The 17,886-nt window shown below is 44.5% G+C and overlaps 1 protein-coding gene across 2 annotated transcripts in view; it reads right to left on the minus strand.

The window, feature by feature from the left end:
* The window catches only part of TAFA4 (TAFA chemokine like family member 4), a 110,838-nt gene extending 93,198 nt beyond the window's left edge, over positions 1-17,640 (minus strand). For both annotated transcript variants that reach the window (XM_028129177.2, XM_028129178.2), the window contains exons 1-2: positions 17,585-17,640; positions 14,807-14,922 (exon numbers count right to left, since the gene is read on the minus strand). In XM_028129177.2, coding sequence (XP_027984978.2) covers positions 14,807-14,922; positions 17,585-17,598 — 130 coding nt within the window. In that variant the 5' untranslated portion in view covers positions 17,599-17,640. The remainder of the gene's footprint in view (positions 1-14,806; positions 14,923-17,584) is intronic.
* Positions 17,641-17,886: the final 246 nt, after the last annotated feature.

Below are 17,886 nucleotides of genomic sequence, written 5' to 3' on the forward strand. Positions count from 1 at the left end.
TATGAACAACAAGCTGGACAATGTAGATGAAATGGACAAACTCCTTGAAAAATACCATCTCCCAAAACTGAATCAGGAAGAATCAGAAAACCTGAATAGGCCAATAACAACTGATGAAATTGAAGCAGTATAAAACAAACAAACAAACAAAAAAAAAAAAAAAAAAACCCTGACCAGATGGCTTCACAGAGGTCTTTTACCAAACATTCAAAGAGAACTAAAACCTATCCTCCTCATATTATTCCAAGGAACACTTCCAACCTCTTTTCATGAGCATTACCCTAAGCCCAAAACCAGATAAAGACACTACAAAGAAAGATAATTACAGATATCACTTAAGAACATAGATGCTAAAATCATCAACAAAATATCCAGCAATATATTAAAAAGATCATACACCATGAACAAGTGGGATTTATACCAAGGATGCAAGGCTGGTATAATATTCACAAATCAATAAATGTGATACATCACATAAACAAATTGAAAGCCAAAAATAACATGATCATATCAATAGATGCAGAAAAAGCATTCATTTTTTTAAAATATATTTTTATTTATTTCAGAGAGGAAGGGGGAGTGAGAGTGAGATAGAAACATCAATGATGAAAAAGAATCATTGATCGGCTGTCTCCTGCACCCCCCATACTAGGGATCAAGCCTGTAACCTAGGCATGTGCCCTGACCGAGAATCGAACTGTGACCTCCTGGTTCATAGGTCAATGCTCAACCACTGAGCTACGCCAGCCAGGCACAACACCCATTTTTGATAAAAACTCTCAGCAAGTGGGGACTAGAGGGCTCATATCTCAACATAATAAAGGCCCTATATGATAAACCTACAGCCAACATCATACTCAATGGGCAAAAACTAAAAGCATTCCCCCTAAGAACAGGAACAAGACAGGGATGTCCACTTTCACCATTCTTATTGAACATAGTACTGGAAGTCTTAGTCACAGCAATCAGACAAGAAAAAAACACATAAAAGGCATCCAAATTGGAAAGGAGGAAGTAAACTTTTCCTTATTTGCAGATGACATTATATTGTACAAAGAAAACCCTAAGGACTCTACCAAAACACTACTAGAGATAATGAATTTGGCAATGTATCAGGATACAAAATTACACCCAGAAATTGATGGTATTTTTATACACCAATGATGATAATGATATCTCAGAAAAAGAAACTAAAAACAATCCCAGTTACCATTGCAACGAAAAAATTAAGATACTTAGAAATAAATTTAACCAAGGAGGTAAAATACCTATACCCACAAAACTACAGGATGTTGAAAAAAAGATATAAACAAGTGGAAGAATATACCATGTTCATGGATTGGTAGAATTACCATCATTAAAATGTCCATGCTACCCAAAGCAATCTATAAATTCAATGCAATCCTGATTAAAATACCAATGTCATATTTCACAAATATAGAACAAATACTCAAAAAAGTTATATAGAACCATTAAAGACCCCGAAGAGCCACAGCAAACTTGAGAAAGAAAAACAAAGTTGGAGGGTTCACAATACTAGATATCAAGTTATACTACAACTAGAGGCCCGGTGCATGAAATTCGTGCACGGGGGAGTGGGGGTGTCCCTCAGCCCAGCCTTCTAGGAATATATCCTAAGAACCCTGAAATACCAATCAGAAAGAATATACCCACCCCTGTGTTCACAGAAACACAATTCACAATAGCTAAGATCTGGAAACAGCCCAAGTGCTCATCAGTAGATGAGTGGAAAAAAAAGCTGTGGTACATCTACACAATGAAATACTATGCAGCTGTAGAAAAGAGGGATCTCTTACCCTTTGAGACAGCATAGACTCAGCATAGAGGGACCTGGAGAGTACAATGCTAAGTGAAATAAGCTAGACAGAGAAAAACAAGTATCACCTGATCTCACTTATTTTTGGAATCTAATGAACAAAACAAGCTAAGAAAATAGAACCAGAGACATTGAAGCATGCAACAGACAGATGTATTTCAGAGGGAAGGTGGGGGCAGGAAGAGATTAACCAAAGAAGTCATATGCATATAAGCATAACCCATGCACACAGACAATACTGTGGTGAGGGCCTGGAGAGGGGGTGGGAGTGGGAGTGGGGGAGTCAATGGGAGGAAAGAGAGCATTTGTAATACTTTTAATAATAAAGATAAAATTTTGAATTAGTTAATTAATTAAAATCAATGTATTAAGTCCCAAACATAACACCAAACACTTCATATAAACTATTTCATTTTAACCTCACAAAAACACTTTCAGATGTTTTTACACCAATAGGGGATGTTGTTACACCAGTTTCCAGGATAAACAGACTGGGGTGGCGCCCAGAGAGCTTAAATAATTTTGTTATTCACTAGCTCACACAGATAGGACTTCACAGACAAAGGCACAAGCATTTTAATTTCATGTTAAATAAATGCTTCTAAGGCACTTGACAGTTTTTTAAGATAACTTAAACAGGTCCCAGGCAAACATGTTTACACTGTCTATTTGCAAAGCAAGTCTCTTTTCACAGACAGCACATGGGTAAATGTCAGCCCTATCATCACAGGATCATCACAAATTCTAAAATTAATAGGGTTCTAATTGTGGTTTCAGCCACTTAGGAAACAGTCCAGTTCCACCATGCAGGACGCGGAGTCAAACGCCAGGCTCGCGGGACACAGGTTCAAGAGGCACAGACTGATCTTTTCTTCAGGAAAAGACTCACACACACTCACACACACACACACACACACTCACACACACAACACACACACTCACACACACACACACACACACTCACACACAAACACACACACATACACACATCACACACAAACACACACATACACACACACTCACACACACACACACTCACAAACACAAACACACACACACACACACACACTCACACACACAACACACACACACACACACACACACACACACTCACACACACACACACACACACACTCACACATCAGGAGACCTAAATGCTGAAGTAGTCAGGGTAATTCAGATTTCTACACGGTGCCCTAAAGGTACACACACTAGAAAAATGGTTAATTGGCTCTGTCACTTTACATATGGTTATTGCTCCCTATCGGAAGTGACTGACCAGCAACAGGTCAAACACATGCAAAATCCCCAGTTAGGAGTCACTGCCCGCCCCTGGTCTGCAGGACACCTGCGAGAAAATAGCAACTTCTCTGACTCAAATCCAACCAGGCTTCAAAGCTCCTCTGAGCCCGGCCAGTGTGGCTCAGTGGTTGAGCATCGACCTATGAACCAGTAGGTCACGGGTTCAATTCCCAGTCAGAGCACATGCCTGGGTTGCAGGTTCCATTCCCAGTGTGGGGCATGCAGGAGGCAGTCCATCAATGATTCTCTCTCATCATTGATGTTTCTAGCTCTCTCTCCCTCTTCTTTCCTCTCTGAAATCAATAAAAACGTATTTTTAAAAAAAAACTCCTCTTGAAAGAAATGACTCCCACCATCCCTTGCAAATGTTTTCCAAATAATGAAGTCTATACCTGTGTTTGATTTAGGGGGAGAAGACACAAATCTTAACCTTGTGCTCCATTCCCGACCAAGTTCAAGTTGTCCAAGACCCCCAGCCCTGCTTACTGTGTTAAGGGCCAGACCTTTTGCAGGTTGCTGTGCAAAGTGAGGGACAAACTACAGAGAAGTGAGCAGCTCCTGACAACACTGGATCCACTCATTTCATTTCATGCTCATATTCTTTTTCCTGCAACTATGTTCTCTACTGTCCCCTTGCCAGCTCTGGGGTCCTAGGACTCTCTCCACAGCAGGTGAGAGATGGAAGAGTGAGCCCAGCTGGAGAGGCCCACCACCCTTGAGCCCTCCCAGCCCAGTTTAACTTGGTTCTAGTGCTTATCTGATTGCAGACAGCCCCTAAAACATAAGTATGATGGCACACAGCATTCGGAGGGGTTGTTTTTAACTTGTGCATAGTCTTCGCACAATCATTTAATCCTTATAACTCGGTTTTTGAGTGCCCCTTCAATAATAATATTTCCAGTCCTAGCTGGTTTGGCTCAGTGGATAGAGCATCGGCCTGTGGACCAAAGAGTCCCATGTTCAGTTCCTGTCAAGGGCACGTACCTCGATTACAGGCTCTTCCCCAGCCGGGAACCTGGTTGCAGCTCATGCAGGAGGCAACCAATTGATGTCTTTCTCTCTCCCTTCCACTCTCTCTAAAAATTAATGGAGAAATTTCTTTGGGTGAGGAATCCTATATAATAAAGAGGTAATATGCAAATTGACCATCACACCCTCACATAAGATGGCCGCCCCCATGTGGTCACAAGATGGCCAGCAGGGGAAGGCAGTTGTGGGCGATCATGCCAGCAGAGGAGGGCAGTTAGGGTTGACCAGGCCAGCAGGAGAGGGCAGTTGGGGGCAACCAGTCCTGCAGGGGAGGGCAGTTAGGGCAATCAGGGCAGGCAGGGGAGGGCAGTTGGGGCAATCAGGCTGGCAGAGGAGTGGTTAGGGGGTGATCAGGCTGGCAGGCAGAAGCGGTTAGGGGCAATCAGGCAGGCAGGCAGGTGAGCGGTTGGGAGCCAGCAGTCCTGGATTGTGAGAGGGATGTCCGACTGCCGGTTTAGGCCCAATCCCACAGTCGGACATCACCCGAGGGGAGGGGTCCCAGATTGGAGAGGGTGCAGGCTGGGGTGAGAGACAACCCCCCATGCACGAATTTCATGCACCAGGTCTCTAGTAATAATAATAATAATGGAGGAGGAGGAGGAGGAAGAAGAAGAAGAAGAAAGAAGGAAGAAGAAGGAAGAAGAAGAAGGAAGAAGGAAGAAGGAAGAAGGAAGAAGGAAGAAGGAAGAAGGAAGAAGGAAGAAGGAAGAAGGAGAAGAATTTGCAGGGTGCTGTTCTGAGACCACCATATGGGCTGAAATATTGTAAGCATCCAGATAACACCTAAGACAACACCAAACCTCATTGCTCTTCCTGCCCCACGACCCCTCCTGCATCATTTTGCCTATGAGTTTACTTCCCTGGCGTGGGACAGAGGTTTGGTTTCCTTGTACCACGCTGACCTTCAGATGTGATGTTGGCCATGGCTTTTTTTTTTAATATATTTTATTGATTTCAGAGAGAGGAATGGAGAGGGAGAGAGATATAGAAACATCAAAGATGAGACAGAATCATGGATTGGCTGCCTCCTACATGCCCCCCGCCCTGGGAATTGAGCCCACAACCCAGGCATGTGCCCCGACCAGGAATCGAACCATGACCTCTTGGTTCATAGGTTGATGCTCAACCAGAGCCACACCGGCCGGGCTGGCCATGGCTTTTTAAAGCCCAAACTGTAGGCTTTGCTTACGGGAGTGGAAGTTCATGGCTTGAGAGAAGAAAGAGGAATGCTCTTCTCAAGGGGAAGGGCATCTTTTCCTAACTGCCCAGAACTCTCTCCAAGGCCTGCTCTCACTCAGGGAGGGCGGAGGCACATGGGCTTGCAGGACGGCTCCGGCTCCGGCTCCGGCTCCGGCTCCGGCTCAGGCTCCGGCTCCGGCTCCGGCTCAGGCTCAGGCTCCGGCTCAGGCTCAGGCTCAGGCAGTAACTGGGGCTCAGCACTCCTGCCGGGAAACCTCCTTCCTTCCCTTCCTTCCCGGGGGAAAGCCACAGCGCAGCTCACTGTCCGATGTGCCGCACCCCGGCCTTGCCACAGCACCGGGCCTTGAACTTGCAGCTGAGCTGAGAGGCCGAGTATTAATACCTCGGATACTCTTTCCTTTCCCTTCTTGTTAAACACGGAGATTACACACACTATTTCAAGCTATTTTGCCATTTCTCTCTAAAAATACCTTCTTGCAAAAAAATGATCGCATGGGCAGTTCATTAGGAAACATTACCACAAACTCCACTTACCTGCACTTTCCCTAAATGTGTTAGTTGTCATTTAGTTTTAAAAAACTAAACACAACATAAAAAAAGAAGTAAAATGAAGGGATATAAGACATTGTGCCCTATGATTGGCCAATCAAATAACTCGTTCTAGTCTTTCAGAAAGTAATGCTAAAACCCAATTGTTAGCTGGTGTTGCAGCCTCCAGCTGCATGGGCCTAGTGCCAAGTGCTGGAATATTTTGGATTAGGATAAATAAAATATATTAGTGAGATTAGCTTCACCTCTTTCCTTTTCCTTTTTAATTGGTAATAGAACACTTAAAATTACATGTGTGGTGCCCAGGTTCCTTCCAGACAACCCTGCAATACACCAGGGCCCTTGTGGTTTAGCTCTTCCAAGCCTTGCCCGCCCCCTGCTGCCAGAAATCAGTCAATGCAGGCAGATAATTTTTCAAAACCATCTGTAACAGTACAATTCATTTTAGTCTGCTAAGTAAAATAGCAGCTTACACATGCAGCTTTATTATTTGAAGTTTTCACAAATAGCACATCACATTTAAGCCTCACACAAACCTATAGTAGAAGTTATGTTCCCCACCCAATTGTTGTCTTTGAAAGAAATAGAAGTTTCTTATGGAAAATTAGGGCTAAAATAATCATTCCAATCAAAAGTATCTACAAGATTCCTACAAAATTTCAGCCATTAGATGGGACAGAAACATGGCCCTGAAGTTTGAGGCAAAACCACTTTACAAATAATTTATCCTGTTCAAAATAACACAGTGCACCAAAACACACCAACACAGCATTCATATTTTGCATTATCATTTATAATAGAGAAAATATAAAACCTAAGTGTCCATGAATTTAAACAGTACAGAACCTGCACAGAAACAGAGCCTCTATCAAAAGCAGAAGGCAGAGCACATAGAGAGATCGTTTTTACAGATGAAGCAGGTTCAGAGAGGTTGAGTGGCCTAGACAAGGACACACAGCAGGATGTGCAGAAGCAGGATTATGTTTGTTTCTTGAGGTCCACTGCCTGATTCCATTTACTGCCTCATTCCCAAGTGTCTCCCGTTTTACAGGGCCTTTACACCTGAATAGAATATATTAAATGGGAGACTTTACCCCAAAATGGATTATACTAAATAGTAGCGAGGCACCAGGGCATTTGGTGGAATTGAAGCATGCCAGACCAAGTCACATGAAGGCTCCTGGGAAGCGGAACTACTGAAAGGAACTTGTAAACCAGAGCACCCAAGTCCCCAGCTCTCTCAGCCACATCAGAAAAGTAGCTTCGATTCTGTTCTGGGGGGAGTGGGGGGAGAGGAGGGACTGAAAGATTTTGAAGTGCCAGTGTTCCTAGGGATAGATCTCAGGGATGTGGGGTGCATCATGTCCAAAACTCATCAGGTCTACGTCAAGTGAAGTTTTCACACAGATAGATCCCTAACCGACTGATTCCACGTGGCTCAAGGTTCTGAAATTGCCAGCATCTTTTCACTTGCTTATGTTTGCTGCCCTCTTGCGGGGAAATACTCTGGTTACAGGGAAAAGAAAGGGAGGAAAGGAATAAAGGGCAAATTGCTAGTTGAGGAAATGAGTTAGCTCTGGCTTCCTTTAAAAGAAATTAACCTGCCAGCTGGCCCCTTCACCTTATCGATAGTTTGAGGCTAAGAAGTCCATGTGGTCTCCAAACCAGTCATATGTCTGGTAGAATTTTAAAAACAACAGAGACTACTGTGTTTTCCCACTCCTTACAAATACCACCTCTGGACTCCTGGGCAAGTTTATCAATGCCATTTACCTTAAAGAACGATTCCCACACCCCACCTGTGAAACTCGGCAGGCTTTGCTTTGGTTTTGCCTTTTAATGCTTGACCTAGAATGAAACCAATCCATACCTAACCTCCATCTCCTCACGCTGAGGGGGAACCCCCCTTCTTCCCTTCTCTCTGTCTCAGGGGGTGGGTTGTAAATATCTCGTTTATGCACAACCATCAACAAGCCATTCCTCTAGACCAGGCGTCCTCAAACTACGGCCCACGGGCCACATGCGGGTGTTTTTGCCGTTTTGTTTCTTTACTTCAAAATAAGATATGTGCAGTGTGCATAGGAATTTGTTCATAGTTTTTTTAAACTATAGTCCGGCCCTCCAACGGTCTGAGGGACAGTGAACTGGCCCCCTGTTTAAAAAGTTTGAGGACCCCTGGTCTAATCCAAGATTCCAACAAGCCTCCACCTAGGGTTCCTGGGCCACTGCTCCTTCAATTGACCAGCATGACCACAAAGCCCTGGGACAGTGTGAGGCCCTCTGCACACTCACACGCCAGCTTCCACAGGTAACTACTCTGCAGCTGGCTCCCGCTGTCCTGCTCCCTTGGAGACGACCACGGTCAAGTCAAAATCTGAGTTTCTCAGCGTCTTGGTACACGGCTTCCCATGGATTCTGGCGCTTGAGCTTCCCAGCAGCTGAGCGCTACACTAGGAAGAAAACCACCTGGCCACTGCAAGCGTCACGACCTTCTTCTCCTGAAGGTCATTCGGGGAAATTTATAGCACCCCTAACTCTCTCCCATCACACACACTCACACACACACGCACACATGCACACACACACACACTCACACACACACGCACACACACACACTCACACACACAGGCAGCCTCCCAGGAATGCAGTGGTGGGAGGAGGGGCAGGAAGCACAGGAAGGGATGGTCAAGGTGCTCTACTGTCCTCCATGTACAGAGCTTTGGCCAGATGATAAGTAAACAATGGATAGAGCCAAGAGAAAAAATGAATACAGGATAAATAGCTCAAAGAAGAACAAACAGTTCACCAGCACATTAAAGAAATTTTCAGTAAAAAACAAATAATAATAGTACAAATCAAACACTACTATATTGGCAAAAAAATACAAAAATTAAACATGACAGCATCCAGAGCTGATGGTGGGACCGGCATTGTAGTGCAGGAAAACCTCGATGTAATGGGCTAATTCGGGGTAGGGGTGTCCATTAAATATGAAAGTCCGTTATGTAATAAAGTAGGTTTGCCAAATGCACATGTTAAAAAATTAATAAACTAGTTTACCTGTTTTTACTTATGTTGACATGTTTGTGTAATTAAATGAAGTATGTATGAAAAGTTTAATTTCACAAAAGTTTTCTACATGCATTACAGTCGTTTTAAATTTATACTGAATAGTTCTATTAAATTTGTGCACTCACCAATCACTGCGAGTAAACGAATGCACTCCCTGGGGCTTAGCACATGTGGTAACATCAGCTAGCACGCGTTAAAACTGCTGCAAAGTCACGCAATATGACAACAGAACCAATTACCATGCACGTGATGTGGTGTACTCACGTGCTAATCATTCACTGAACATTGTTTACAAGTGGTGACTCTTGGATTTAAATATGCAGATATAGTTGTAGATATGTAATATTTATTTATGTCGGTGAAATTATAAGTTTTTTCCAACATATGGCCTATTTGCTAAAGTGTGTTAAAAATAACAGTGAATTAAAAACAAAAAACCCTGCTAATTTAATTATATGCAAATCTTGATTAAAAGCATTTTAAAATTAACAGGGTATTAATTTTCACACATGACCTACAGACCAGAAATTTTGTCCATTAAATCCAAAGTCTGTTAAAGTGAGGTCTGCAAAATTGAGGGTTTAATGTACTACCGTTGGTGGAAGTATAAATAAGTTCAACAGCTTTGCAGGCACTCTGGCCTGGTAACAGGTTAGCGTGCTGTGTCAGAGGTGCCGGGATACTCACCAACATCCATGCGCTCCCCTTCCCCTGCGCCCACAGCTGTGTTCCATCCGCCCACATTCAGGTGTGGCCAATGGCTCATTAACACTCCCAGGTGTGCCCTCCCTTCTCCTTTCCCTCCCAGCTGGCTAGAATGGAGACCACTTCAGGACAACCATGGAAGCCACAGGTGGGAAATGAGCGAGCTGCCACCCGTGTGGGCTCCCAAAGCACTGCAGTCGGGGGACCTCCCAGGGGCACCCCCCCCCCCCGCCCCGCGCTCTAGAGTGAAAAACACAAGTTCTTTTGTTTAAGCCACTTTGTGGATTTGGTCTGTTACCGCAATCCACCTGCTCTCCGAACACATTGCCACGCACCTGAACTCAGGGCTTCACCCCTGAGACCTCACTGAAGCCAGGACATAAATGTTTGTACCAGTCTGGCAACAAGCCCAACGCCCACCAAACGTAGGAGAGATCTAGTAATTCATGGCACATCCACACAGCAGACAACTATGCAGTGTCAGAGAGTGACAGATCTATAAGTACTAACTGGAAAGATCCCCAAACTCCATTGTTAAATGGGGGGGGGGGGGAACTAAGGTACAAAACAGGATGCAAGGAGACATACATGTGCATACACACACATGTGTATACACATTCCTTTCTTCTAGAAGGATAGTGGTGATGGTTAATTTTATGTGTCCACCTGACTGGGCATGGGATGCCCAGATATCTGCTCAAACAATATCTCCGGGTGTGTGTGCGGGTGTTTCTGAAAGAAATGAGCATTTGCATTGTGGAGAGAGTGAGCAGATGAGCCTCCCCAGTGTGGCTGGGCCTCATCCAACCCGCTGAGGACCTGGTGGAAGAAGGATGACCTCTCTGATGGTGGAGCTCTGTGCTCCGACTCTCAGGCCTTCAGATTCCGACTGGAGTCTACACCATCAACTCCCAGCTCCCAGGCCCTGGGACCACATAGCTGGCTCTCCTGGGTCCTCAGCTTGCAGACTGCAGATCATTAGACTTCCCAGACTCCATAGTTGTGTGAGCCAGACTTACAATGTCTTTGCACACATACACATGTACACATACACACATATACACATACACACATGCATGCAGAGACACATACATTCACATTCATACACACATACACATATACACGCAGTGCAAACATATATGCGTCCATGAATGTGTAGGCATGCATATACATGTGTGCATATATGTGTGCATATATGTCCATATATGTAAACATGTGCACATGTGTGTACGTGCATGCGCATTCATGCAAACATGCATATAAACGCACATGGACAAATGTATGCACATGCATAGACTCGTGCACATGTGTGTGTGCACATGTACACATACAAAACACATGCACGCATACACACAGATGAGCCTCATTTTATTGAGCTTTACTTTACTGTGCTTTGCAGGTAACTCATTTTCTCCTCCATATCCAGGCAACACCCTCCAATAGCAAAAGGATTACAACCCACTGAAGGCTCGGATGATGGTTACCATTTTGAGTCAGATATGTTCTGCTTTCTTAAACATAGTGTTATTGCACACTCAGACTCTAGTATAGTATATGTATGTATATATATATAACTTTTACACGCACTGGGAAACCTAAAGCTCGTGTGACTTGCTTTATTGTGATATTTGCTTTATTGTGGGGTGTGGAACTGACCCCACAATGTGTCTGAGATATGCCTTTATCTCCTTTTGTCTCCTCTGGAGAACCCTAAAACATTATCAAAGAGAGTTAAGAGGGTACCTTCCACACTTGCCTATATTGCTTGGCGTTTATACCACCAGCAGAAAAGGACATGATTGATTACATAGTGACAAATAGACCACATTAATCAGCCTAATGTAAGTATTCACTTGGCACCACTTTATTCAGGCGTCAGGGACATAGCTTAAGAAACGTGTAAGGGAGCAGGACTTCCCAGTGGGATCAGGGACCCTCCCTCCCAGCAGGTGCACTGTCAGCAGAAGGCCCAGCGCAGTGAGGAGGCCCGGGCAGCCGCAGCCAGTGAGAGAGCAGGGCCCCTGCAGGCAGGAACCTGTCCTGGTTGCTTTGATGGTTGCTAAGAGGAAAGGAGAGGGACTTACATTCCAAAGATGAAAGCAGGAAGAACCCCCCAAAAGCCAAAGAAAAAACAAAAACCAGAGGACATGAAATGACCATCCAAACAAAATCATCTAGAGATTCGGGGGTGAAATTTAATTTCTTCAGCAGGACTTTGCCAGGTTTTCCTGACTTCTCACCCCCTCTCCTCCCCGCCACTGCTGTCGAGTATTTGCTTACATGGAAGACATAGTCTACATAGTCCACGTGTCTAGTGTATATCATTCTAATCGTCATTTGTATCCGTCCCTATAGTTCTACCTTTCCAAACCCAAAGGGTTATGGTATGAAACGAAGATTGCCACACAGATAAAACTTAAAACCATGTCCCCTGTTTCTTTCAAGTTTCAGTCACTCTCAGCACAATCTCTCGAGCCCAGTTCCTGGGAATTCGGGAGCCTGCCGTTGATAACCTTCCCACTGAATTGGCCTGTTTGCCAGCCTGACTCTCAGCAGCACCAAGGAAAGAGATGTGTATTGAACAGGTAAGACTGGCGACACCAAGCATCCATCCTGGAGAAGCAGCTCATGGAAATACACAGCACAGTACCAGCTAGGGCGCCTTCCAGCAGCCAAATGGTAGGGACTGTATGCTGACTCCTTAAAATGTCAACCATTACTTTTCTTGTCTTCTTGAAACTGTAGCTTGAGGAATGAAAATTGAGTCATGAGAGATTTTAAAAATCATTTGAGCCTAAAAGTATGTCTTAACCTAAAATATAAGAATAACTATAGGAAATAGGCCTCTGGGATCCATCTCCAGCATAGTCAACTTTTAATGGAAACTGCTACTGAATCTCCCCAGGGCTAACAGAATGTAGGGAGGAGGGAAAAGGATGGAAGAACAAAGAACTGTGGATGTGGGCCAGCATCATGGTGGAAATCCACCACCTGCCCCTCCCTCCCACCCTCACTCCCCCCTCTCCCGTTCCCCTACACACCCACACCTCAGGCACCCGCTTCAACTAGACAGGAGGAGGTGGAGACAACTAGAAAAGGCATCCGCCCATTTTTCAATGGCCCAATGGGAGACAGCAAGACCTAGGTGACGCATGAGGAAACTGTTAACCCCGTAGTACTCAGCCAATGAGGAGCCGGAGGAGGGACTCTCGCACCTTGGGGATAAATAGGCTGTGATCGCTGCCCCAAAGGTGCCTGTATAACCAGACCGACACCGGCTCTCGAGAACTAATGCGCTCTCGTTTTAGTCATACTTCTGTCTCCGAGTCTGTTATTTTAATTCAGATAGGTGAACATTTCTCACAATAACTGAGGAGAAAGCTATGTTTGAGGGTAAGGATACCTAATAAACTCCATATTCAAGACCTTTTGAAGGACTTTATAGTTTTGACACCTACATGGATTTTGGTTCAAGCTTCACTCTTTCACTAAGAAGTCAAAACGTGCCTGGGACTGTCACCTCAAATGACCAAAGCAGAGACAATTAATTGTCTGGCAATGAGTCTACTGATAAATGTAAGTTATTCAGGAAAATGCAATTCATTAGGGCGTTTCCAAGTGGGTATCACTTTAAACATATATGTAACAAGAAAAAGCAGAGAGAAACACAGAGAGATGCATAACTTATTAATCTTTCTTTAGAAATAAGCAAAGTATAAACATGGGTCTCACTAGAAATTTTCAGAATGAGTCTCTACAATTTTAGACATTCCATTTAGGTCCCCTGCAAAGGGGCAGTCCTGTTCTTTGCTTTACTTTCTTTTTTTAAAAAAAAAAAACAACCATCCATCATCTTTCCTCACATCTGAAAAGGGCCTTGAATTATCTGGAAGCTCCCTTTGCTAGAGCCCTGTACACTTTAAGTTCATAATAAAGATGTTCTGCCTTCAGATGAGGCTGCGGGGACACGTGCACACAAATGAAGTGCTGCCGAAGCGGCATTTACAGTAGCCAGACATGGCGACAGCCCAGGGCCCACCAGTAGATGAGGAGATAAGATAGCTGTGGTACATTTACACACGGAGTGCTACTCGGCCATAACTAAAGAATGTGTGACAACATGGATGAACCTAGAGCTGTGGTCGGCAAACTGCAGCTTGCGAGCCACATGCGGCTCTTTGGCCCCTTGAGTGTGGCTCTTCCACAAAATACCATGGCCTGGGCGAGTCTATTTTGAAGAAGTGGCGTTAGAAGAAGTTTAAGTTTAAAAAATTTGGCTCTCAAAAGAAATTTCAATCGTTGTACTGTTGATATTTGGCTCTGTTGACTAATGAGTTTGCCAACCACTGACCTAGAGGGTATTGTGCTAAGTGAAATAAGTTGGACAGAGAAAGACAAATGTCATATGATTTCACTTATATTTGGAAACTAAAGAACAAAATAAACAAACAAAACCAAATAAAAGACAGAGAACAAACTATCTTTTGCTGGCTGCCAGAGAAGGGGGTTGGGGGACTGGGTGAAAAAGCTGAAGGAATTAAGAAGAACAAATTGGTAATTACGAAATAGTGCCAGGAATGTGAAGTAATAAGAAATGCAGTCAGTAATGTTGTCATAATTGTGTATGGGGTCAGGTGGGTACTAGACTCACGGGGACCACTTCTTAAATTATTGAACTGTCTAACCTCTATACTGTACACCCCAAACTCAGATAATCTTGAGTGTCAACTGTAATTGAAAGAGTAAAAAATTTTTTAATTTAAAATAAATAAACTTATGAGTTGTTTAAAAAAGAAAAATAAAGATGAATTTCATGTACTTACTAAAAAAGTAATAAAGTGCTGCTGCTTTTCTGGATTCCTTTTTGAAATCACTACAAAAATGGAAGTGTACTCAGGAAAGGCAAAGAGAGGCGAGCCTGGAGCGCCGAGGTGCCTGAAGGACACTCTGGCACCGAACCGTTAAACGCCTGACTCCACTGGGCTTCCCGCTCCCTCTGGTGAGTTGCGTGCCACCAAGAGCTCCTGTCCATGACCTGGTCCAACGTGGACTCTGACTCTGAAAGGATTTTCTTGATTGGCCTCATCAGCACGTAAGGTTTAAAGGGCCTACCTGCGAGTCCCCGGGGGTGCAGGCTGGAGGCGGACATCAGCTCACAGCAGACGACCAACACGGAGGCCAGAAGGAGCCAGTGCAGCGGCCACACTGCCTTCACAGAATCTCTCATCCTAGAGAGAAAGGACAGAGGGCAGGGCGAGCCCGTGAGGCCGGCTCTGTGGCAAGCACAGTGCAGGGGAGAGGGCTGAGGGCTGATCACAGCTCAGCTGCGCTGTGCAGTAACCCAATCTTCAACAAACACCTTTTATTACTAAGAGTTTTCCGAGTTAGCAACATGCCTGGGTGAGAAGTCTCTTTATGGATCCCCCTGGTGCAGCTCGGGTTGCCTGACAGAGCAGGTGGTCACGTACCATTTTATATCACAGGATTTGAAAGCTGCACACCGAGAGGGAATTCAAATACTAGCAATTACACAGGTTTCTGCACCTGAAAGAAACCACAGAATGTTCACACCCAGCCCAAGAGCTTTGTCCTGGTTTCGTTAACTATTTACGAATCCTAGAAGACTGGCCTCGTAGCTTATTAAACGAATCTCAAAGTTTGGTGGGAATATGGGCAAGTACAGGTGAATAGAAATGAACTTCATATGGACATCTCAGGTGAATGGATAAAGAAGACGGAGCGTGTACATATGTATGAATATTGTTCAGCCCTGAGGCCCTCAATTTGGATGGACCTTGATGGCATTATGCTAAGTGAATAAGTCAGACAGAGAAAGAGAAATACGCTATGATACCACGTATATGTGGAATCTAAAAAAGACCAACCCACAGAAAGAGAGAGCAGAGGGGTGAGAGCAGGGGCTGGAGTGGGCAAATGGCGAGATGTAGGGATTAAAGTTCCAGTGATGAAATGAACAAGTTTTGGGATCTCATATGGAGCATGAGGATTACAGCTAATGACACTGTCTCATACAGGTGAATGTGGCTAAAACAGGAGGTCTTCAGTGTCCTCACCACACACACACACACACACACACACACACACACACACACACAATAAAAGGGTCTGCGAGAGGGACGGAGGAGGCAGCTGATGCCACGGTGGCATCATTTTGCAGCTCACAGACATCAAGTGGACACGTTGTACAAACATACACAATGTTATGTGATAAATACATCTCAATAAACCTGACAAAATAAATAAATAAACTCAATTAATTTCATCAAAACAGTTGTTCAAAGACAATTCAGTTCACAAATGTGGTTGTGTGGTCTATTCTAAAACAAACCCAGAAAAGTAAATAAAAAGAAATTATAAAAAATGCACACACACACAAAAAAAACACACAACAACATTTAAACCAAGAGTTAAAAATAAACCCATTGGGGAAAAAATGCACACCACCCCCTAATTTCCTGCCCCTTTTTATATTATAGGGAAATCAGAACTTGATTAGCTTTTTGTTTGCTCTTTTTTTAATTAGCTTTTTCAAGTAAAAGTCAGGGCACTTGGCATCAGAGACTGCGGCGGTATAGGCTCTGCCTGGCCTGGGTCCCATGGGGTCCCTGATAATGTAATCCACCGCCGTGGGTCCAAGGAACCCACTCTTCATATGCAGATGTACAAACTCCACCAAGACATGGCTCATGGGGTTGGACTCTGTCCGGGTAACCCTGGGGCAGGGTCCTGAGGGAGCCCTGGAAGGAAGGACGGGTCTAGGAACCGCCTGCCAGTGCACAGAGCCTCAACCAGGACCCTGATTCTGCACTGCAGGGGACACAGCCTTGGGGCTGGGGGGCACATCTACAGGAGCCCACTCTGCCAAGCGTTCTCTCTCTCTCTCTCTCTCTCTCTCTCTCTCTCTCTCTTCTCTCTCTCTCTCTCCCTCCCTCCCTCCCTCCCTCCCTTATTCTCTCCCTCCCTTCCTCCCTCCCTCTCATAATTTAGTCAAGTAGATCTTATTGAAAAGGTATCATATTGCTCACTGGTTTGAGACTCAGTTTACCTCTGAAGCAGCCTTCTGTCTTGGGCAGCACCTACGGAGCCGGCCGTTTCTTCTCCATGTGCCAGCTCCCGATGAAGGTCCCTTCCCTAGGAGCGCAAACACTTCCTTCCTTGCTCCTCCAGCCCTGGATGGGAGCAGCTTCCTACTGTTGCTAAGGTTGGGGCTGCCCCCTATCTGCAGACTGACCTCCCTGACTCTCCTGCCACATGTGTGAGCAGTTCCCTGGGTTCAGTTCTCTCTGCCCCACATCCTCAGAATGGCTCTGTCTTCCCAGCGAGATCCTAACAACAAACCCCAAATCAAAAGTCTCAAGAGCAGCCATTCCGGTCTCAGGAGCTAGCCCTGCTCCGCCTTCTTATGTGGGTGACTCTTCCTGAGGAGCAGCAAGGCCCAGGGCCTAGAACAAGTAGTGACTTCATAAAGCCATGATTCCTGGAGAGAGCTGGGGAGGAGGGGCCACAATTGAGCAATTCCTCGTTTCATCCAATAATCCAGCCCCCAATAAAGGGCTCCTGGCCTCTCACCTACTGTGCTTCTTCAGCTTCAATTCTCTCCACTGAACATTTTCTCCAAACGTAAAACAAAACTGGTTTATCTTAAAAATCGCACATCATACCCCACTGAAAGCCAGAACACTGCTTTTCAAACTGAAATAATTTCAAAGATGAGAACTAAAATTTAAAAAACTAGAATTCCCCAAATTCCAAAAATTAAATGCAAAGGAAGGCTTTTATAAAGAATCATCAACTCCAGGATACTCCCTTTTGCTGCATTCTTAGTGCTTCTAACGATGTCATCTCTAGACAGTGGTAGAATTATTTTACCTTGGACACTTCATAAGATTTGGTTCCAGGGAACACAATTATTCCAGGACGTATTTCGGAGCGACTACAATTCCCATTTGTAGCGAGGACCAGCCATTTCTGCAGTTATCTTAGCTGGAAGACCTATTTCAAAAAGAAGAAAACAGGAAGCCATTAGCATTTTCATGTTGAAATGATACAAATTTCCAGTAGCAAAGTAATGTTTTTTACAATTACGACTGCAGTTTCAGGCAAGTGGTACACAGCCAAGCACATATACGTCTGTGAAGTGTCCTAAGTACACGGCGGGGAAGGGGAGTATA

Source organism: Eptesicus fuscus, chromosome 18 (genome assembly GCF_027574615.1).
Source record: "Eptesicus fuscus isolate TK198812 chromosome 18, DD_ASM_mEF_20220401, whole genome shotgun sequence".
In the NCBI taxonomy this organism is placed as follows: domain Eukaryota; kingdom Metazoa; phylum Chordata; class Mammalia; order Chiroptera; family Vespertilionidae; genus Eptesicus; species Eptesicus fuscus.